Below are 24,649 nucleotides of genomic sequence, written 5' to 3' on the forward strand. Positions count from 1 at the left end.
GGAAGGGTAGGGCATGGCCCAAGGAACAATCCATTAGATTTTGGTGGTGATCCAGGTCATCATCCGGATCCGTGAACTTCTTAATGGATTCTTTATGATGGTGGGATAGTGGCAATTTCAACAATTTAAATTCTAACTTGATAAATAATACCTGCAATGCTTGCACAAAAATTACAAGATAACATCTCCTCCTTGGAGGAGGTGTGCAATCTCGGACTGCTCTTGTTTTTTTGGTTTATTGCTGCTACATCCAGATGATTTTAGTTAACCTATGAAGACCTCTCATACCTGAAGATTGACAAAAGCCACAGCTAACCTCTAATATACTAACAGTATCTCCTGAGCTCAATAAAACCATCTGGAGAATAAAGCACAGTACAAAAGACAATACTACAGTGAAACGGTTAAATTTTCCTCCTCCTGCCCGTATTTCATTCCACAAAGAACGCTGTATCTGTTAAGTGCAAGGTCCAGCTAAAGTAAAAGACAATCTATCTATCTACAGACACATGCCTTAATCCTGAAGGGGATGGCCATAAACAAATCAACTCCATGTTGCCCTGTCCCCTGCCATGATGATACCCTCCCCCCAACTCACACATCCCCTCTGTCATATACCACTCCACTCCATATCATCCTCAGTCTCCCTCTCCCTCTCCCACCTCCATCTCACCCCCACACACACTCTCCTCATTAGTCTCTCACTCTCCATCCTCTCTACATGGCCACACTATTTCAATGTATTTCTCCTAATGCTTTCTATCACATCCACATGCACATGTTCCTTCACTTCTTCATTTGCCAGACTGTCTCTCCATGTAACTCCACATGCTCTTCTCAAATAACTCATTTCCACTACTCACTCTCTTGACTTGTGTCCTTCCAACAAGGTCCAACAGAGTTGGAATCACAATACTGTATTATCATGCAGTGACTTTTTTACTTCCAAGTTTACTTCCTTATTTCTTATCACTGCTTTCAAAGAACCAACAAGCTTTCTTCCCTGTTGTACCCTTTCAAGCATTTCATCCTCCAAACTTTCATCCTTACTCATCACAGTACCCATATACCTAATTGCACTCACATTTTCCATGGAGGGTGAAAGACTGATGAAGAGAGTGTATGTGAGTGAGGTGGAGGGGGGAAGAGGGAGGGGGAGGCCGAGGATGAGATGGAGGGATGGGGTGGAGAGGTATATGAGAGAGGGGGGTGTGAGTTGGGAGCACGGCAGTGAAATGGCGGGGGACAGGGCGACTTGGAGGCGATTTGTTTGTGGCCACCCCAAATGGGATTGAGGCGTCTGGCAACAGATAGATAGATAGATAGATTTTCCATTTCTTCACCATCCTAGACAGAAAACAAACAAACAAACAACACTCATCTTCCATATACTGTACTTCTGACTATTCTCCTCCTGCCTGCACACAAATAAAGTCACATCTACATAAATAAAGTTGCGTCTACATACATAAAGTTGTATCTATATGCATAAGAGCACTGAATGTTATAAAACCTAAAAGGAAAAAACAAAGATACAAGCAATAACCCTTAACAACTTGTGATAAAATTTCAGGTTTTCTATTTGCCTTTCATTACTAAAACAATTACAGAAAAATAGATCCACAGATGGATAACACAAATTTAAAAAGTTATAATACTTTAACAATAAAAATAATTAAGAAGTTTAATATGGTACTGGCAACTACTAATCTACCGAGAACTTAAACTAAGATCATGGCAGCTTGTGTCCCCACCTGTGTACGAGTCTTGAAGGGCTCGGAGGACTCATAAGCTGCCCTGATGTCCTCTAATAGCAGGTTAACAAGAGGCTTATCCCTTTCACCCACATCACCTCGCAGCTCAATGCACATGCTTGGTATAGAGAAGGAACCTGGCCAGGGGTAAAGAGACACAGGCTTTAATAACAATGGTTCTTTCATGATGACCTAATATTTAGAGCTGATGATAAATTTTGTAAACCTAGTCACACGATTAGTACTGGTACAAACACTGGAACTCGTCACAGCAGGACTCAGATGTGGTTGGATAAAGTTTAGGCAGTTACTGCCCTTTAGGACAACTAAAGGGCTCTTCCTGTACTTAAATGGCAAGCTGAACAGACACAACTTGCATTACCTGAGCAACTGCGATGCTGTATGACTGCAAAAAATGGGCAATGAAGATGGCAGCTCAACAAGAGTATAAATGCAATGAAATAAGAACAGATACACTGAAATGTACTGTTACTGCGGGACAGGTTGCCTAATACATAGATAAAAGGTAGTAGGTTAAGTATGTGCTGGTCTAATATAGTGACAGAAATAGGTGGTTCAGCCATGTGAACTATGATGAACTGTTGTTTGAGAGATATACGAGCATGAATCTGGATGACATCCGCTATGCCATCCACGAAAAATGTGATGAAGTGCCGAAAGGTGATCTTAAATTAAGCCTTCTGATGAAGAGGAAGCAAGAGATCATGCAATTTGGAGGGCTGAATTTAGTTAATAAGTCTACTTAAAGATTGGTACTGCATAATCTGAGTGGAATCATGAAGTACGTGTGTGTGCATGTCAGTGTGTGGATGGCAGCCATGACAAAATGGTTAGTGTGCTGATCCTCTCACTCAAGCAGGGATGGTGGTTCAATCTGCCAATTTACACAATAAGTATTCAAGGTATTGTATTTTCTCCCAACAAGCCTTGAAACTGCTAGTGTGAACCAGTCTTAACTTTGATGAGCGCTCTTCCTCTCTTACCCTTGACAGCAATGGTGGGTGAATCAGTGTATGATGCTGCTGACACACTATCACGACGACCTTGAGATGCATCCAGCCCTCCATTACTTCCTCCTTCCTCTGGCAATGGATCTGTATAGCGGAATGAAAAAATTAAATATATGTTCAGCAAAGCTTTAGGAAGTGGAGAAATGCTATGAAGCATAAGAGCTTAAGAGTAAATGCAAATAAAATAAAGGTGATGGTTGATGGCAGCACTGTCAAAGAAGAGTGGCTATGTGCGATTTGCCACAAGGGCATGGGAAGTAATTCCATCTTGTGCAGCATCAGTGATAAGTGGGTGCATAAGAGATGAAGTGATATTAGTTAGACTGCAAGATAATGCTGATTTCATGTGTGCGGTGTGTCAGGGAGAGCATGTGGAGATCGTCAGGCATGAAAAGATTGATCTTGCTGGTGAGTCTCTTGAGTATGTGGAAGAGTTTTGTTATTTGGGGGACATGTTGAGCCGGTGAAGGTTCATATCCAAGGGATGGTTGGGGTTTATTGCACTCATAATGCCACTCAGGGATGAGTGAGGCTGGTCACTCTCATCTTAAATGTCAGGACCAACTTGCCTAGCCCCGGGCTCCTACACTCCTCATGGGGTGACACAGGATTAATTGATGTATGTATGTATGTAACTGTAGTAGATTCTGTTAATTTGAGCTACTGAAGATTTCTGTTTTAATCCTCATCTCTACATATGTAAACACCAAGATAAGTGCTGAATAATGTAATGTTGCCAAACCAAACTGTTGGTAGCTGCAAAATGGGGGAGGTGCTGTGTTAGTTTACTGGTGCTTTTTCCCCTTATTAATGATCTGATTGTGCCGCATTTGGGTGCAGTAACACTGATGGATCTTCTATGTGACTATCCTGACTCCCTTGTGATCCACCAAAAAGGAAATTACAGGATATTAAGGTGAAGAGAGCAAGCTGGTCTATGAGTGAGTGTCATCAGCTTAGCTAGGCAAGTGTCATGTACAGTACAGTATTTGGCCCACATCCGCATTGGGAGGTAAGCCTATATAATATCCTGATGGAAAGCACTTCGTCATTCTTCTTGATATCCATAATTGTGGTATTGTTTAAATTCAACCAAACTCCATCAGACTTAAAAACCTCAGGCAAAATACGTAAACACTGCTCGTGTTAATTGTTCTAGCATCATATGGAAACTCGTCCCAGATCTTGATTTGCTTCAAAATCAGCCTACCTTGTACAGAGGTAGGTTAACCTGCTGCGTGCCAGCTATTTTTAGCCTTGTGGGTCACCCCAGTGCCGGCCATTTTTCAACTTTTTTTGGTTAAAATGATAGATTTTCGTGTGGAAACAATGAATTTTGTCATTAAAATGCTCACCGAGGCTCGGAAATGAGTTTTATTGAGTCCTGCATACTCATGTACAGGTATAGCCGCTCTCTCACGCTGACCACGTACGTGAGAGAAAGCCGTTTTCTATGTAAGGTATACTCAGGTATTTATGCTGGGAAGGTATAGCAATGTTCAGTACACTTTTCTGATTACTTAATACTTCGGCATCTATCACAATTTGCATGTCTTCCTCACTGTGAATGCATTATCTTACACTTACTTGAAGATAGGTACAACCTGACTTCATTACGTAAAGTCCTGGCACTCACAAGAAGGTATTTACAGCTTGACTTCACTATACAGTCCTTACACTTGCAAGAAAATATTTACAACTCACACTTACATGAAAATATTTACAAAATGCCTTCACTATGTACAGCACTGGGTGAGGCACACAGGCAGAGTGAGGCAGAGGGAGCGTGAGGAGGGGAGAGAGGGAGAGGGAGGGGAAGACCGAGGATGAGGTGGAGGGATGAAATTGAGAGGTACTGTATATGAGGGAGGTGGGAGTGAGTCGGGGGGAGGGTAGTCAAATGGTGGGTGACAGAGCGACTTAGAGGCGTTTTGTCCGCGGCCACCCCTTGCGGGATTAGGGGGTCGGGCTATAGGTAGATAGATAGATAGTAATATACAGAATACGTCCCTGGGTAAGAGGTGCTATTAAATCTCCAAGTGCTTGAAATTTGGCCCACTGATCCACATATACACAAGAAAGCAGTACTAACCCAGTGATGGTGGGTGGTGTGTGGTGATATCAGCGGTGGGTACTGAAAGACTTGACAATGTTTTGGTCACTTGCTGGTACTGCTGCCTTGACACACTGATCTTCAATGGGGTCACCATACCACCCTCAACCTGAAATATAAAAATGACTACAGACTGACTCATCTCACCAGACAAACATCCTTAATCCCTTTCAACTCCGTTCATGGTCGTGTGGTCAGACTGGAGCTTTCATTTGACCACTAACCACAATGACTCATTCCTACCTTGTAAGTAGGGCTTCTCAAATATAATGCAAACACTGCTCAGTAGCTACCAGTAATCAAATTGTACATGTAGTTAAGTTCTGTCTGATAAAAACAAACCAACTACATAACATACACTCCTAAAACTGAGGTGAAAGTGTATGGAAGCAACAAATTTCTAAAAAGACATGTATATAACAACTGTGAACCTCCAAGATGAGAAGGAAGATTTTTTTCATCTAATGTAACAGCCTCTGAGGTACAGGGGCTTAAGGCTGTTACTATAAGTCTGTATATTTAAGTGAATATGACCAGCCTCCTTCTTCTAATGGCATTACATGATACATAAACCTAAATGCACTACCAAAAGGGGAATAAACCATCATCTGCTTTTGTATGTACAGTACTGGACTACACAGAATCTCCCCACGTTATGTAAATCTTGACTTCACACAATCTTTACAAAAACATCTTGCAGTGTGTTCAGTATGTTCAATTATATTACTGCAATGTGTACAGTTTATTAATGATTACCGTGTGTCTGACAGAGGTTTGGGGTTGGAGAAGAGCATGTGCCAACTTACCACTTTTTGAAGCAAGAGGTAACCGGAGCTCAATCAGTCACCTAAACATTGCCAAGGAAGTATGGTGGCTTACACCTTACACTCTGGATTACATTAGTCTTTCCTCAGACCCTCCATGGAGTACAATAATAATGGATTGGTTTTGTTACTGTTCTTCTTCTATATCATCAACAACAGTATCATCATCGTTAACACCTCTACCATCATCTTCAACATCAGGATTATCACCCTGATAATCATCAACATCATCTCCAACATCATCATCATCGTCATAATTTCACTTCTTTCGATGATAATAGAAATGGTAACAGTCAATCATTTATTCCCTAGGGGACCTCTGAGGGCCCAAGACCATCATCCAGATCAATTAACCCTTTCACATCAAGGAAGGAGCGTAAATTCCGGCTGTGCACGTAACTCTTGCTAGAGAGCTTTCAGAACTGTCGCGTAGAGATACGGTATTTTACTTCTAACGCTTGTAGGAAAGTTACTGTTCATCAAAGAAAGGCCACTTCGGTCTCATTTTGAAGATGACGACTTTTGCTCTGTCATACATTGTCCAGAAAGGCAATATATACAAAATAAAATGCAAAAAAAGTGAGTAGAAGTTAGCTGACATGCTAAAGTTTTACTCTGTCCTTTAAAAAAATATTTGCAAAAAAAAAAAAAAAAAAAAAAAAAAAAAAAAAATCAAGAAGTAATAATATTTTTTGCTTCAATACGTAGCAGAATAAATTTCCTTTCCAATAATGCATTATTTGTTGTATTTTCTTAAATAATAACGCCGCATATATACGCGAGAAAAAGGAACATAAGTGTTTGGCAGGAGGTCAAGAGGTGTACATCCTACCTGTGAGGAACCTCACACCCAGTGAGCCGAGCAAACCAAGTGAGCACGCACGCACCAGCTGTGGCAGGCTTAGCTCCGCCCACTTTTACCCGTCATCCAACACGAATGAAGACTCCCTAAACATTTCTTTTGAGATTACATCGGATGATGGGCAAAGTCGTCATACTGAGGTTAAAGGTTGATAAATGCACAACGACGCAGGTCGTCATTGGTATGTCTATGGGTTAAGTTATAAGAGACCACATTATATCCCTGGCAGTATTTAGATGACAGAAAATACACTATGAATTCACTGCTTAGGCATACATATTGATGGATATCATTTATAACGGCTCCAGCATGCTTGCATGCATCAGCCCTGGTCGCCTAATGGCAGCTCTCCATGCTGTTTGATCTCTGGCAACCTCCCTATTCAGTCCCCTATCCCTCATCCCACATCTTTTTTGGTCTGACTCTTGCAACCCCCAACAGACCTGGGATGAAGTCAATGAGTGTGACCACAGGGATATAGGACATGAAAATTTCCACTTGAACAAAACCTTTCACAATCCACTGCTTGTGTAAAGGAAGTGTCTACAGCAACAAGGCCTATTTCACATCAATGAGGGAAATGTAGGATATTTTATCATAAACTGTCATTCTATTTAATTTATTTGTATTATGATGCTACCCCCCTGGGGGTAGGGGGGTTTTGTCAAGAATACTCCCCCAGTATCCCTGCTTGTCGTAAAAGGCGACTAAAAGGGTTGGCGGAGGGTTAGTGCCCCTCCCCGGAAAACAACTAACTAAAAAAACAAACAATAAGCCTCGGACAAGGACTGACCAAACGTTGACGACCAAGGACCGGACAAAGGACATTGCAATTGGAACGTGGAATGTAAGGGGAGCAAATGATGAGGTGAAAGAGAGAGAGATTGTCCAGGTGCTTGAGGATGCGAAAGTGGATGTATGTGGAATAACTGAAACAAAATGGAGAGGAGAAAGTGTGAGAGAATGGGAGTATGGATGGGGTATATGTGCTGGAGTAGGTGAGAATGAGAGGGCAAAGGAAGGAGTATGTATAGTTGTGAGTAAAAGATGGAAGAGGAGCATAAGACAGTATGGATCAGTTGGATCAAGGATTGTGTGGGTAAAGTTGAAAGTTGGAATACAAATGTGGGCGATTGTGTGTGTGTATGCGCCAACGCAAGATCGTGCTAGAAGAGTGAGAGAAGAGTTCTGGACAAATGTAGAAGTGTGCATGGAAAAGTTTGGAAGGAATGATAGAGTGTTTTTGATTGGTGATATGAATGGTAAAGTTGGGAATGTGAAGGTGGATGGAACAGTTGGTGAGTGGGGTGTGCCTGCTGAGATAGATGAGAATGGGAGTGCGTTAGTGGACATTTGTGCTGGGAGGGGGTTGGTGATAGCCAATACCCTCTTCAGGCATAAAATGATCCACAGGTATACATGGCGAGTGGTGAGAAGGGTGGGTGGTGAATTGAGTGAAAGGAAGGCAATGATTGATTATGTGTGTGTGGATGAAAGGATGCGAAGATGTATATTGGATGCAAGAGTTTATAGAGGTTGGGGGAGTGGACTTTCTGACCACTACTTGGTGGTGGCCAGAGTTAAAGTTCAAGTAAGATGGAGGAATAGAAGAAGGGAAAGACGAGAGGAAGGAGTAGTTGCAAGGAGAGTGGAAAGGTTACAAGAGGATGAGAAAAAGGCAGAGTATAAGAGAGAAGTGGAGGAACGATTGGGCAAATATGAGTTGGAGCAGATGGGGGACGTGGAAGGTGTGTGTAGAATATTTACAGAAGAAATATGTGCAGCATGTGATGTGGTGTGTGGAAGGAAGAGAAGATGGAGGGGGGTGCAAGGAACAGCGTGGTGGACTGAAGAGGTGAAACGGGCTGTGGCACAAAAGAAGAAAGCATACAATGAATGGATGAGAAATAGGGGCGTGGAAGAAGTTGAGAGGCGGAAGAGAGAGTTATATGTAGAAAGAAAGAGAGAGGTGAAAAGATTAGTAAGAGAGAGTAAGAAGAGAGTGGATGAGGAATTTGGAAGGAATTTGAGTGTAAAGTGGAGGGACTGTAAGAAAATGTTCTGGAAAGAGGTGAAAAGAGTAAGAGAGGGTGGAAGTGAAGTTAGCAGGGGAGTGAAAGATAAAAATGGTAGATTACTAGTGGAGAAGAGAGAAAAAGTGAGCAGATGGAGAGAACACTTTAAGGAATTGTTGAACATAGAGGATGGAAGTAATGCGAGTATAAGTGGCTGGGGAATGGCTGGAAGAAGGAGGGAGGTGAGAAGACAGGAAGAAATCAGTAGGATAGAAGTTGTGGAAGCAATGAAGAAAGTTAAATCAGGGAAAGCCCCAGGAATTGATGGAGTGTGTGGTGAAATGCTGAAGCATGGGGGAGAGATAGTAGTAGAATGGATGTGGAAGATGTGCAGATTGGCCTGGGAGGAAGGTAGAGTCCCGGAGGATTGGAAGTCAGGTATAATTATTCCCTTGTACAAAGGAAAAGGGGAAAAAGAAGTGTGTGGTAATCATAGGGGCATTTGTCTTCTTAGTATAATAGGAAAAGTGTATGGTAGGATACTTATTGACAGAGTTAGAGAAAGAACAGAGAAATTAGCTGGAGAAGAACAGGGAGGCTTTAGGAAGGGTAGAGGTTGTGTAGATCAGATATTCATTCTCAGATCTTTAGTGGAAAAGCTTCTAGAGAAGGGAAAGAAGTTGTATGCGGCGTTCATGGATTTGGAGAAAGCATATGACAGGGTGGATAGACTAGGATTGTGGAGAGTGTTAAGAATATATGGAATAGAAGGGAAGTTGTTGAATGCTGTGAAGAGTATGTACGATGGTGCGAAGGCTGCAGTGCGTGTGGATGGTGAACTAAGTGAATTTTTCTCTTTGAAAGTTGGGTTGAAACAGGGATGTGTCATGTCTCCATGGTTGTTCAATCTGTACATGGATGGGGTAATAAAAGAGGTACAAGGTAGGGTAGTGGATGTTGGAGTGGCCCTGGTGAGAGAGGATAGTGTTTGGAAACTCCCTGTACTGTTGTTTGCAGATGATACCGTGTTGTTGAGTGAAGACGAAGGGGAGCTGCAAGGCTTGGTGGATGAGTTTGAGAGAGTGTGTAAGAAACGGAATCTAAAGGTGAATGTAGGGAAGAGTAAAGTGATGGTCTTTGAGAGAGGTGAAGTCAGTGAATGTACAGTGAGGTTGGATGGTGAGGAATTGGAAAATGTGAGTACGTTTAAGTACTTGGGTAGTGTGATGAGTAAGGATGGAGGTTTGGAGGGTGAAGTGCTTGAAAGGGTACAGCAGGGAAGAAAGGTTGCTGGTTCTTTGAAAGCAATGATAAGAAACAGGGAAGTGAGCATGGAAGTGAAAAAGTTACTACATGACAGTATTGTGATACCAACTCTAACGTACGGAAGTGAAGCTTGGACGTTGTTGGAAGGACACAAGTCAAGAGTGAGAGCCGTGGAAATGAGTTATTTAAGAGGAGCCTGTGGAGTCACACGGAGAGACAGGCTGACGAATGAGGTTATAAAGGAGCGTTGTGGTGTTGATGTGGATGTGATAGGAAGCGTTATGAGGAACACACTGAGGTGGTTTGGCCATGTGGAGAGGATGGAGGGTCAAAGACTGACGAAGAGAGTGTATGTGAGTGAGGTGGAGGGGGAAAGAGGGAGGGGGAGGCCGAGGATGAGATGGAGAGATGGGATGGAGAGGTATATGAGAGAGGGGGGTGTGAGTTGGGAGCAGGGGAGTGAAATGGCGGGGGACAGGGCGACTTGGAGGCGATTTGTTTGTGGCCACCCCAAACGGGATTGAGGCGTCTGGCAATAGATAGATAGATAGATAGATGCTGCAATCTCTGAGGAAGTGGGCACAAACACACTGCCTTCCTATTGCTTTGTCCTTCTACCATCTGGCTGCTCTCCCTCCACTTCAAACCACTCTCATTCATACACCTCTACGTCCCATCCTTCCATCTCAACGTTATTACCACATAATACTCCACCCCTTTTCATGTACTTGGACAGAATCCCTGGAGGTAGTGGGGTGAATGTCCACAAAGAAGTCTGAGGGTAGGTAGCACAGTCCAGACTCATGGTCTGCCAGGAGATATGCAGCCTGTTCATGTTTGAGGCGCAGCTCTACCGTGGTGCTGTGCAGGATGGGGCAGCCGTGGTCCTTGCAACTATACAGGTCCTCAGCACTCATCACCATCGTAGACAGTGGACTGATGGTACAACAACAAAGATTAGTTCAACATAGGGTTGTATTCTGGGGCTGGAAAGGATGCCTTCAGGTGGTGGCACTGATAAGAGCGGTCGGGTCAACTGTCTTATACAACCATCCTTCAAATGCTTCCCTATCACCCAGATGGAGGATGGTGGACTGTTGGAGAAGGGGAACTTCAGCCTGCACTCCACTGTACTTAAGACAGATGAGCCTTAGCTACAACTACAACTACTGCTACTACTACCACTACTACTACTAGGGTTGTATTCCATGAGGTGTCCTTGTCAGCACAGGAGGCTCTTCCAAACATCTCTTTCTTAGTGACTGATATTGCCTATTACAGTGCTATCTATATACCCAGGCTGCTTCCCCCAAGGAGAAGGAGGTAGCCAAGACAGGACGACACACTCCCTATTTACTCTTGCACTCAAACACATTCATTCCAATCTTAGCCCCAAAGGGAAGAAGGGACAGATCCTCACCGCACCACACCTCATGAGGATCAACTGCGCAGTGCAATCAAGTGACATCCACAGCAGGGCCCGACAGCTGAGTTGATTTACCCCTGCCACATCATAATAGACCCATCCCCTTACCCACACCTGACCTGATCAGTTGATCAGATCAAATGCAGGAGAATATCCCCTCAAGGCTGCATCATCATTTATTCATTCACAATTTCTCTCTCTATTTATTTCTGTCACACACAGCCACTCTTCCTTGCTCAACAGACATCCCTCTCGCATCCAACGCGCTCTTCACACTGTCCATCCATCCTATTCGTGGTCTTCCTCTCAGCCTTACACTTCTCACATCAGATCCAGTTATCTTTTTCACCAATCGTTCATCATCCATTCTCTCCATATGCCCAAACCATTACATCACCCTCTGCTCAACTCGATCAGCTATCTCCCACACAACTCCAGTTCTCCTTCGCACTTCATCATTTCTCACTCGATCCATATGCGTCACTCCACACATACTCCTCAGGCACCTCATCTCCATTACATTTAAACTTTTCCTCTCTGCTACACCCATATTCCATGTTTCAGCCCCATATAACGCAGTCAGTACCACAACACCCTCATACAGCCTTCTTTTTACATCCATTCTAAGCAAACGACATCTAAACATTTTTTTCATTCCTTCCAGCACCTTTCCTACTTCATTCATTCTGAACTTCACTTCTGCATCTATTCTTCCTTCCACAGCAACATGTGACTCTAAATACTTAAAACACTCTACCTCCTCAAGCAACTCACCACTCACAACTATATTCATCCTCCTACCATCTACCAACCTCGTACACTTCATCACTTTACTCTTATTCTCATTTACTTTCAGTTTCCTTTCACACACCCTTCCAAACTCCTCTACCAACTGCCTCAATCTCTCCTCAGAATCAGCCACCTGTGTAGTAGCATTCACAAACAGCAGCTGATTCAGATTCCACTCTCTACCATCAGCATTCACCAGACTCAGTCCTCCACCTAACACTCTTGCATTCACCTCCCTTACAATGCCATCCATATACATATTAAACAACCAAGGTGACATCACACATCCCTGCTGCAGCCCCACTCTGACGGGAAACCAATCACTCACATTATTTCCCACTCTTACACACGCTCTACTATTTACATAAAAACTTTTCATTCCTTTTAGCAACCTACCATCAAGTCATACAATCTTAAAACAGTCCACAAGACCTCTCTATCAATTCTATCATATGCTTTCTCTAAATCCATGAGCACCCAAAACACACCCTTATCTTTTGCTACATACTTTTCACACACCTGTCTCACAGCAAGCACATGATCCATGAATCCCCTCCCTCCCCTAAAGCCACACTGCTCATCACCAATCACTTCCTCTGTACCCTCTCTAACTCTCTTAACCCCTGAAGTACTAACAGGATCGATCGATCCTTTACCAGAATTTCGATTGATGCCTAATAGAATATATTAAAGACCCTTCGTAAAAAACTGTGGACACTAGGCTTCGGCCCGATTGTGACTTATATCGATGCAAACCAATGAGAACTAAGTCCTGAGTAGGGAGGGGGGAGGATTTGGGCCCCTACCCATGGTGGGGGGGGGGTGATTCCCCCACCACCCTCTTGCCACCTTCCTCTACCCCAATACCTTTGTTCCCTTTCCCCCTCCCTCTCCTCTGACCACCTCTTGTTCCCTCCCTCCCCCTCCCCCACCATCCTCCATCATGCCACCGTGGTTCCCCCCCCCCCATTTTCTGCCCTCCCTGGGAAGGGTTATATCCTCCCTACTCACCCTCCACACCCCTGTACTCCCTCTCTGCCTTTCCTCTTTGTCTTGTGGTGTCTGTTTCCCACCTCTATACCCTCGTACCACCCCTACAGGCCTCTCCCCAGCCCCACCCCCACCCCCTGTAGTATGCCATCAGCTTACATCTCCCCTCCCCCCCACCTAGAGTATTATACGTCTATCTATCTATCTATCTATAGCCCGACGCCCTAATCCTGCAAAGGGTGGCCGCAGACAAAACGCCTCCAAGTCACTCTGTCACCCACCATTTGACTACCCTCCCCCCAACTCACCCCCCCCTCCCTTATATACCTCATATACGTCATTGTTACTATTCATGTCGCGTGTTTTCATTCAATACCAGATTATTGTTTAATTGCATACACCGATGCACGAGACACAGAATGTGTGTTTTTTTATGTTTTTATGGTACATTCACCTTTCATGTAAATGTTAGTAATGGTTGTTTTTTATAATAATAAATTGTGTACTGTATTTGTGTGTTTGTCTTACTCCTACACCATTATCAATATTTTGCATGCCAGCCTATTACAGTTTTTAAAAAATTATCTTGTTGCTGTTTGCTGATGATACAGTATTGTTGAGTGAAGATGAATGGGAGTTGCAAGGTTTGGTGAATGAATTTGGGACAGTGTGTAGGAGGAGGAAGCTGAAAGTTAATGTAAACAAAAGTAAAGTTATGGTGTTTGAGAGGAATGAAGTCACAGAGTGTGCAGTGAGGTTGGATGGTGAGGATATGGAGAATGTGAGTGCATTCAAGTACTTGGGTAGTGTGATGAGTAAGGATGGAACTTTGGGGGATGAAGTACGTGAAAGGGTACAGCAGGGAAGGAAGGTTGTTGGCACACTGAAAGCAGTGATGAGAAATAGGGAGGTGAGTATGGAAGTTAAGAAGTCACTGCATGATGGTATTGTGATCCCTACCCTGACGTATGGAAGCGAGGCGTGGACCTTGCAAGAGGGGAACAAGTCAAGAGTGAGAGCAGTGGAAATGAGTTACTTGAGAGGAGCATGTGGAGTGACGTGGAGGGACAGGTTGACGAATGAAGAAGTGAAGGAACTTGTGGGGTGGATGTGGATGTGGTTGAGAAGAGTAGGAGAAATACACTGAGGTGGTTTGGACATGTGAAGAGAATGGAGAATGAAATACTGACTAAGAGGGTGTATGTAGGTGAGGTGGAGGGAGGGAGAGGAAGGGGTAGACCAAGGATGAGGTGGAGGGATAGAGTTGAGAGGTATATGAGGGAAGGGGGTGAGTTGGGGGGAGGGTAGTCAAATGGTGGGTGACAGAGTGACTTGGAGGCGTTTTGTCTGTGGCTACCCTTTGCGGGATTAGGGCGTCGGGCTATAGACAGATAGATATAAATATATATATATATATACAGTAAAAGTCCATTAATCCAAACACAGATAATCCAAAACTCCCAATACAGTATTCTGAATTTCTGAAGAAGGCTGACAAAAACTCCCAAAAGTAAAAAAAATCAAAATTAAAACATTCAACTGGGTGCCAAATGTGCCAAAGTGCCAAGCAGTGTTGTCATGGAGGATTCATGGAAGGAAGCTTCTGTATACTTTGATAAACTGGTGCATTTCGTTGAACAAAATAATCATTACAATGGGGATGAGGTGACCAAATTCCATATCTTGTGAAATGAGTTCTACAAGAAACGTGCACAGACTGTCAGGCAGGCTAATAGCTGTGAGTAGCTGAAGTGCATGAGCAACCATTCAGGTACATCCACTGATGACTACCCAAGACCACCTACCCACACTCCAAAGAAGGCACCTCAAGGATCTCTAGAAGAAACAGGTAGTCCTAAGCTGATGCTTGAGGACGATTGAGTGAAAGTGACAAACAAAGTGAAATACAGTATACTGTACCGTATGTTTAAGGAATTTTCCACAGTAATATATATTAAGTTTTTGTGCTTTGACAATACATGCATACTATTAATAATCCTGGACTTACTCTCTGTACTTGGATTTACCTGCCTGCAACTGCTGTTTTCAACACTATACATTACAGGTGCATTAACAAACCCATAACATCTCTTAATTTACCAATTACAGTTCGTGTCTTCAGTAAACATTATTAAGTACAAAATTTGTGTATTACATAATGTTAATATGTCATATTGTATTATGAATGAATGAAAAGTGATCCATTAGGTAAAATTTCAGTTTAAACATGAAATTGTCTCTGGGGTCCCACCCCAAAATTAGAAAAATATGATAATCCAAATGATTCTCGGTCCACTGCCATTCGGATTAATGGACTTTTACTGTATATGTATACATATAGATAGATAGATAGACATATGTTTGGGTGGCAAAAATAAGGCCAGAATACGTGTTTTCATAGTTGCGCAGGGGAGCTGGTGGAGAGGGGGGTGGAATAAAATCGTGAGCCAGAAAACTCACCGAAACTTACCGTGTGCAAAAGGGTTCATTTGAATTAGGAATAGGGTTGAAGCCAAAATTTATCCTTGTGGCACAGCAGCATTAATCAAGTGGAAATGGGAATATACATCAACTACTTAAACTGTTATCTTTCTGTTACTCAGATATGTGGAAATCAGAGGAACAAAAGATGTTAGGCCATAGCAAGGGAGTCTCGATAGCAAGGAACGGTGACACACTCCGTCAAAAGCTTTAGAAATATCAAGGGCTACTGCAAAAGTTTCTTCAAGTTGGTCAACTGACTGATGGATTGCATGAGTCAGGAAATTATGTATATCACTAGCGGATCTTTTGTGGTGAATACCATACTGTCTATCAATAATCAAGCTGCTGGATTCAAGATGTTTACCTATGTGCTTATCAATTACAATTTCAAACACTTTACCAAGAGAAGACATGATAGCTCTTGGTCTGTAATCAGGGGGGTTAGAGGAATTTCCTTTCTTCGTAATTGGGTGGATATTGGCTTCTTTCCAAGAATCAGGGAATGAAGTGGTACGTATGCATAGTCTGAATAATTTAGCTACAGCAGGAGCAAGTTCAGGGAACAGTTTTTCAAAACAATTGGAGGAATTCCATCTGGACTTGGAGCTTTGTTAGCTGGTAAGTTGTCTAGGATGGATTTTACATATCCAAATAACATCATCCAATCAGATGTGAGAGGTGTAAGGCTGAGAGGAAAACCATGAATAGTGCGAAGAGAGTGTTGGATGCGAGAGGGATGTCTGTTGAGCATGGAAGAGTGGCTGTGCGTGATAGAAATGATTGGAGAGAAATTGTGGAAGAATAAATGACGACGCAACTGAGGGGATATTCTCCCACATTTGGTCTGATCAGCTGATCAGGTCAGGTGCGGGTACGGGGATGGACACCGATTGAACTGCGCAGTTGACCCTCGTGTGGTGTGGTACGGTGAGAATCTGTCCCTCCTCCCCTTTGGGCTAAGATGCAAATGAGTGTGTTTGTGTGGATGAGTAAATTGGGAGTGTGTCGTCCTGTCTCGGCTATCCCTTTCTTTGGGGGTAGCAACCTGGGTATTTAGAGATATACAGAAATAACATCATCTGCAAGTAGCAAGATGATCAATAAAACAAAACAACAGACTGAAAGGGTTAATGAACAGTAATAAAAGAAACAGTGAGCATACCTGGAGCTGCTGAAGAAGAAGTAGTTGTTGTGCAAAAGTTGAGGCATGGCGGGTGGTGTGAGAGAGGACCTCCAACATGACCAGGCTATGCATGGCGTGGCAAAGAGGCACCTTCATGCTATCAAATTTGTGCTTTTTCCCCACACTGTCTAAAGGTTGGTGATCACGTAGTTGGCTGTACACAACACCATTCATATTAATGAAAAAGAGTGTAATCATTAAAGCTCAGTTACAGCAGAATACATGTGTTGCATACATTACAAGACCAGTATTTCATACATGTTTCCTTATGCAAATTATGTAATCTTGACATATTCTTTACAACTATATATCCATGCATTAATTCAGCAGATACTTCTGTCATAAAGTAAGCAACTGCAACTTACCAGACAGTCTTAATAAGATTATCTTTGTTCTCAACAATACCACCAGCACCTGCTAGCAATGTCTCAACTTCTACCATTTTCTTAACACAGCTGCCCCAGGTACCTGAACAAAAGTATTGCATATTTTAGTTTTACTTCTGAATCATCATCATCATCATCACATCCTAATTTTCTGAATGATAATTATATGGGTGGGTATGATCAAGAGAGAGAGAAAAAAAAAAGAATGCAGAGGAATATGCTAACAATGTCCAGTTTAATGGAACATATATCTGTTTGCTTGTCATTTACGTCTTCAAAACTCTCAGCTGTCTGACATCTGTTTACTTGTCATTTACGTCTTCAAAACTCTCAGCTGTCTGACATCTGTTTACTTGTCATTTATGTCTTCAAAACTCTCAGCTGTCTGACATCTGTTTACTTGTCATTTATGTCTTCAAAACTCTCAGCTGTCTGACATCTGTTTACTTGTCATTTATGTCTTCAAAACTCTCAGCTGTCTGACATCTGTTTACTTGTCATTTATGTCTTCAAAACTCTCAGCTGTCTGACAAAATACAGTATATCAATCACAAACAGCTTCAGTCTCTCTTTATCATAACAAGCAAACATCCAACTGGCTATCACACTACAGAGTAACATGGCTGGAACAGTTCAGCATACAACAGTTACCTTCACCAGAGATATTCATCAATGATATATCTTTTTCAAGGCTGTAAGAAAGGAATAAAAACTTTAAAATGTATCAACCTGAATTGCATTTATGTCAAATTTGCACTCAAGAAGCAGTGATCATTGCATATGCACTTTGTAATGATACAGGTTAGGAAGAGAAAGCAAGGTTTTGGGACCAACTGCTGCATATAAGGTGACAGGACAGATGCCTAAGAGTTGTTGCATGTTTGTAATGAGAGACCTGAATAGGAGAGCTGAAAGTATTACCATGAAGTGAAATCCAGTTACCAGCCTGGTAACCAGAGTCACCATTCATATGCAGGAAAAACACCCACAAACAGAGACAAAATCCATGCTGGGATTTTCATAATCTTGTAAATGTTATTACATATGACCAAATAATGGGGTGATGTGAAGCCTACTATGGTGCCCATAAACTGTGTGGAGATGTAAATGAGGCATCCATCCAGGAAACAAATTTCCATCCCCTTTCCTGCACCTTGCTGTGATGAGGCACTGTCCAGTGTCCACTGCAAGAGAATATTAGTTCGCTGAATGGGGCAACCCTGCAGAGGCAGTTTTGCTTGTGGCTGGTGGGTCTGCTCAGCCAGACAGACCAAGGTTACTCAATAACCACCACCACCACACCATTGCTTTGTTTTTCAAATTCTCCACCTGCAAAAAAAAAAAAAAAAAAAAAAAAAAAAAAAAAAATTACTCAGTTTACTAATACAATAATTGATGCGCTTGGAGGGAAAACCAGGTAAGCACCATCCCGGCCAGAAACGGAGTTACGTATACAGTAGGCTCGCACAGTGCACGTCATCGCAGTGCGCGATTCGCCTTGTGCACGAGTGACCAAAAATCATAACCAAAAACCCTTCAATGCGCGAGTTTACTGCATAGAACGCGAGGCAGAGGCAAGGAGTGGCTCAAAAATGCCATTTTCTGCTCAACCATACTGCATGAAACAGCCAGAGCATTTACTTCTCAAAGTGCAATTACCCATAACTGTGATATCAAGTGCAAATATAAATGCCTTAGTAGAGGGAAATGATTATATTTGACGCAAGAACTAAGTACAGAAAATCAAAGAGCTGTTCTTTTCCCACACACCTACAGGGCACAGTGACACTATGAAATGGGCAGAAAACTCTATGGGGAGCCACATGAACAGAGTGATGACTCATCCTTACGATGGTGAGCAATGAAAAGTCAAAGACTGAGTGGAAAATTCCAGTTTTCCTCAAAGGAAGTCTGGACAGTGTTACAATCACCACACCAGTCAGTGCTGCCAAAGCTGGCCAGCGAGTCCAAGGTCACTGCTAGTGGCACGCGCTCGGAAACAGCCAGCCAAAACACAGAAAACCAGTCATCTTTAACTTATCCTTACTCATTGATGGGACCACCTGGAGACCTGAAGGTACTTTCATTTGAAAGGGTTGGTGAGTCTTATGTATCTTTAATTTTTTCTCTAGCTAATATAGTTTGGCAGATAACAGGGTTTGATGTAAGGGTATTTTTCCCAAAATCATGGAAATCCCCTGTTGGGAGGAGTGGGTAATGTCGGAAAACCCCTGGCGTGTAGGGGTTAAGGAAAGTTTTGACATACATAAAACAATCTTTACAGTCATGTAATATCTCCATTAGTAAACTTCCATTCTTACTTGGTTCTTCTCGGCGTCCAATTTCAAGCATACAGGTGAGGAAAGGTGAGCTGAGAATGTGGACAAGAATAGAAGCAGCCAAGCTGAGATTTGTCGAATGTTCAGGGGCTGTGCGCAGGTCCACCAGCTGTTGTATAGTCCATGCCATCACCTGTACAAAGTACAAAGCTCTCTTATATACACGCTACCATTTCCTTTCCTGAGCACACTACAGGTGTTCATATGTGATTATACAAAAGAAATTTCTGCTACATTTAGAATTTTTCATGTGAATGGCTTTAGCTACTGTTCATATGCAGTACTTAGCAATGATCCTTCCCTGCACACATACTCTTTAGATAGGTGTATGTACATGCTGTTGCCTAATAATATTCAGTGATATAAGCAAGACGACCTGCCATTCGCACCTTGCACAAGCTGATTAGCAGGAAGGGAAGGAAATTCTCTTCACCCACAAAAGCATCACGTGAACACAGAAAACTATCCTGTTATGCTTGTGAAAGGCAAAGAATGTGTAAAATGATTCAACACAGTGCAACAAACCTGACCAAATCGGTAAAGATACCAAACAAAAATGAATTTTTCTTTTATTTTCATGTCTTTTTTGTTTATGCCTGTGTTTATTTATAACCGTAAACAGGGAGGTTGTGTGTTTTGCAAGGGAGGAAAAAGATGATATTTTCTGTCTGTGTCGAGATAATGGGTGTAACCATGTGTGTTTAGGCACGGCCACGAGCGAAAAAATCGCACATCCACTCGTCACAGCAGCAGGTGGCGAACTGGCAGCAACAGATGAGGTGTGAGAGTGTGAAGGTCAGTCTCATGTCCCAGATGTTCGTTCACTTCCCAAAAGTTTTTACAGTTTTCTACAAGTCGTGCTGCATTGAATGATCCAAACCAGTACAACAAACCTAAGCAAATAGGTAAAGATACCAAGACAAAATTGTATTTTTCGCATATTATCAAGAAATTTTTGTTTGTGCCTGTATTAATTCATAATCGTAAACAGGTGGTTGTGTGTGATTTGCAAGAGAGGACAAAGATGATATTTTTTGCCTGGGTCGAGATAATGGGTGCAGTTCTGCTTGTTTAAGAATGGCCAGGAGCAGAAAAATTGAAAATCCACTCATTACAGCACCAGGCTCTGAACTGGTCGATGAGGTATATGGGAGTGTATCGTAGGTCAGTCCGAAGACGTTCAGAATATTCGTTCACTTCCCAAAAATGTTTGCAGTTTTTTATAGGCCGCGCTCAAACGACGCCTGCGGCCATTTATCGGCTAAACCTCATTTGACGCCGGCAGCCATGAAGGAGTTAAGTTTACTGTTTGGTGGGTGAAGGAAGGTATAAAATGGGTGGGATGGGTGGTGAGGAAAAGGTAGGTTAAGGTGAGACGGTAATGGGCAGTGGGATAGGCCTAGCATGGAGAAAAGTTTTGTAGGTCTGTTGGTATGGATGTGGCAAAAATTGAATGCAAAGTTTTCTCCACGTAAAACTAAATATAAGCATATGCTACTCTCCCATACTGAACCTGATGGTTCACACATGCATAAGTAAAATACAAGAAGAACTACCAGCATAACAAAGAAGTAACTCAGAAAACTAAATTTGCTACATTATAACTAAAGGAGACAGTTAAAAGTACAAGTACCAGTACTGGATATGACACTTTACTGTACTTCCACTCACCTGTGCCAACCATTTTACACCACCAACAATGGAAGTAGCTAGCATCAGACAATCCTCAGGTTTTCCTCTGCATGACACGCTTTTCTGAAACCATTACATTACTTTACTAATTTTTTGTAAGTACTGTAACAATAATGACTAAAAATCATCACTATCATCATCGAATCTAATAATAACAATAAGTGGTAGGTGGGGGCCCTCACCATCCACTCACTCAATGTAGTGCTGCTCTCAGGTGACTGCCCTTTCCTCTCTTCCCTCCTTTTTTTCCTTCCTTCCTCTTCTGTCTTTCTTTCCTTCATTCTATCTTCTTCCTTCCTTCTACAGGTGACTCTGCACTGAGTGACAATTCCAACGGGTTCCTGTACACCAAGAAACCATTTACTATGCTGGGTGATAACCATACAACTCAATTATGGCACCTGGTGGTTTAGTGGGTAATTAAGGTGCTCCAATCGGACTAAGCCTGTGCAGGTTTATATCCAAGAGGTAACTGGGGTTTACTGCTCATGTAATGCCATTTAGGGATGAGTGAGGCTGGGCACTCTCATTTTAAATGTCAAGACCAACTTGCCTAGCCCTGGGCTCCTACACTCCTCATGGGGCAGCATAGGACTGGATGATGGATGGATGGATAAGAATAATGACTAATAATAATCGTGTGACATGATCAGAAAAAATGCCGCGAGGGCAGCCTGGACTTACGCACAAAAAAAACATTCCCAAGGATTTTATTTGCCCCCCAAATTGGTTATATTGGTATAAACTGTATATCATCATTTTCAATGATGTTTATATTATACGATACACTATTAAAAACAGACAAAGTTGATGAGTAAAAAACCACCAGGCACCACAGTCTGATTATATGGTTACCACCCAGCATAATAAATGGTTTCCTGGTGTTCAGGAAACCATTTGCCTTGTCACTCAGTGTAAAGTCACCCACAGACAGAAGGAAGAGGAAAGAATGGACAAAAGTAGGACAGAACAGGAAATGTAAAGTCACCAGCAGGCAGGAGGAGGAGGAAAGAATGAAGGAAAGAAAGACAGAAGATGAAGGAGGGAAGAGAGGAAAAGGCAGACACCCAAAGCAGCACTACACTGAGTGAATGGATGGTAAGCACCCCTACCTTCCACAATAATAATAATAATAATCTATCTATCTATCTATTGCCAGATGCCTCAATCCTGTTCAGGGTGGCCACAAACAAACTGCCTCCACGTCGCCCTGTCCCACGCCATTTCACTGCCCTGCTCCCAACTCACACCCCCCTCTCTCATATACCTCTCCACCCCATCCTTCCATCTCATCCTCAGCCTCCCTCTCCCCCCTCCCCCCCTCCACCTCACTCACATACACTCTCTTCGTCAGGACCAACTTGCCTAGCCCTGGGCTCCTATGCTTCCAATGGAGCAACAAATTATCGATGATGAAGATAATAATAATAACAGCAAACAACAACAATAATAATAAAAATAATAATAATTCAAACTGTATTAACAAATACAAATTTCAAATGAAATGAATGTCTGAAAGCTACATATTCCATTATGGTTATACACAATGGCTTACAGTACTGTATCCATCCATCCATCATCTAATCCTACAATGCTCCATGAGGAGCGTAGGAGCTCGGGGCTAGGCAGTTGGTCCCGACATTTAAGATGAGAGTGACCAGCCTCACTCATCCCTGAGTGGCATTACATGAGCAATCAACCCCAACCATCCCTTGGATATAAACTTTCACCGGCTCAATCCGATTGGAGTGCAATAATTACCCACTAAACCACCAGGCGCCAAAATTTGGTTATATGGTTACCACCCAGCGTAGAAAATGGTTTCCTGGTGTACAGGAAACCATTTGGTTTGTCACTCAGTGTAGAGTCACCCACAGGCTGATGGAAGTGGAAAGAATGAAGGAAAGAAAGACAGATGAGGGAGTGTAAAGTCACCCGTAGGCAGAAGGATAATAAAAGAATGAAGGAAAGAAAGACAGAAGAGAATAGAAGGAAAGAAGGATGGAGAGGAAAGGGCAGACACCTGAGAGCAGCACTACATCCAGTGAGTACTGTATATCATTAAAATTCATCATTCTTCTATCAAAACATTTAGCAATAACTCAAGTACTGAGTAATTGTACAGTTCTATGCAAAACACATGAGATACACAAACACTAATGGAGTACCATCATTGACTGCAGAAGGGTGAGTAAAGCATGAATACAGTGTGCTTTGTGTAGTCCATCATACTTGCTGATGCTCTCAATCACACCACCATACCAAACAATCTGAGAAAAAAAATATAAACTACAGTATAATATTGCAATAACAGCAATTCATTACTTTGCTAATGTGTGAATTAGATAAGAAATAATTTCACATAACCAGTAAGAAATTCAAAAGAATAATATCCAGCATTTCAGAAAGAGCTTCCCATGAAATCCATAAACACTCAGTCTTGCCATTACTCTCCCACAGAGTTAGTTAAACCCAAAAACCAAAAGAAAAATACAGTATTGCAAGTTAAAAACTTACCATACCGGTGAAATTTCATACACATGAACAAACATAAACATGACCATAAGCAATAATCATAGCATATTTCATTCAATTATAAACTGTGATATCCCAAAACTTTTTAGGTTCAAAATTCAATCATATTACTGTACAATGAAATCTAACATAATATAGTACTGGATGGAAATGTTCATACTTTCATACAAACCATAACTGTACAAAAGCCTCTCAGTTTTATGACAGCATCATAAAATTTTAATTATGACACACCACATCACTCAACCTACCGGAGGAACGTCACTCAACCTACCTGAGAACTAAGAGAGTGTCTGAGGTAGGACAGGATAAGGGTATTTGGCAGGGGTCCCATTAGAACCTGCTGCAGAATGTAATCAGCTAAGTGGCAGATGTCTCCACTCACACCCCAAGGCAACACCTGAAAAAACAAAACTTCTTGGAAACTATCATAAGTGTCCTCTAGTTGTATTATTCATACAAGAATGGTGTTTGGCGGCATTTCTAAAGTTCTCACAGCGCTGACACATAAGCCACACTTTTCTTCTCAATCAATAACATTTTTCATCCTGAATTACTATAATCATGGTACCGTACTCACAGCAAGGTTTTAGTTTGCTATATAAAACTCCTAAACATAAAATAGTGACTGTTTTCTTCTCACCGTCTTTATGTGTATTCCCCACTGCAGGTCTGACCATCGTTCCCGCCAAGCTCTGATAAGCAGGGAGCGAATAGTGCCCGCCTTACTGCTGGTGACTGGTTCTAGGACCATGGTGATCAATGTTCACCTCAACCCTCTACACAGCCAACAGGCTATGCACTCAGGATTAAAATCAGGCCTTCATCTCCTCTTCTGGAAAAAAAAATATATATATATGTATATATACAGTAATCCCTCCACTATCCGATGTAACAGAGCCAAAGGCATGTCCCAAAAGTGGTCCTGTCCGGATATTGGGCCCCAGCCTCCTGGACTTG

General features: G+C 42.3%; 1 protein-coding gene across 1 annotated transcript; it reads right to left on the minus strand.

Moving 5' to 3' along the window:
• Positions 1 to 10,866: 10,866 nt before the first annotated feature.
• On the minus strand, positions 10,867 to 24,443 carry LOC145390043 (mediator of RNA polymerase II transcription subunit 24-like). Its single transcript, XM_080265122.1, has 8 exons — positions 24,333 to 24,443; positions 23,964 to 24,089; positions 23,323 to 23,424; positions 21,134 to 21,217; positions 19,445 to 19,595; positions 17,103 to 17,205; positions 16,717 to 16,891; positions 10,867 to 10,959 (listed from the first exon to the last, which is right to left on the minus strand). Exons 1-8 carry the CDS (start codon positions 24,441 to 24,443, stop codon positions 10,867 to 10,869), a joined length of 945 nt encoding a protein of 314 aa, XP_080121248.1.
• Positions 24,444 to 24,649: the final 206 nt, after the last annotated feature.

The sequence above is a fragment of the Coenobita brevimanus genome, unplaced genomic scaffold (genome assembly GCF_032717465.1).
Source record: "Coenobita brevimanus isolate Jiangsu-jjx unplaced genomic scaffold, ASM3271746v2 jjx.HiC_scaffold_2762, whole genome shotgun sequence".
Classification (NCBI taxonomy): Eukaryota; Metazoa; Arthropoda; class Malacostraca; order Decapoda; family Coenobitidae; genus Coenobita; species Coenobita brevimanus.

What these genes read in the sequence shown, in the direction of transcription:
- LOC145390043 (XM_080265122.1), bottom strand. Translation starts at nt 24,443, where the DNA reads ATGGTCCTAGAACCAGTCACCAGCAGTAAGGCGGGCACTATTCGCTCC. An exon ending in TGGACGCCGAGAAGAACCAA is followed by an intron (nt 17,206 to 19,444) that starts GTAAGAATGGAA and finishes ACTTTTGTTCAG; the next exon opens with GTACCTGGGGCAGCTGTGTT. An exon ending in TTCTTCTTCAGCAGCTCCAG is followed by an intron (nt 10,960 to 16,716) that starts GTATGCTCACTG and finishes CTTCTCCAACAG; the next exon opens with TCCACCATCCTCCATCTGGG.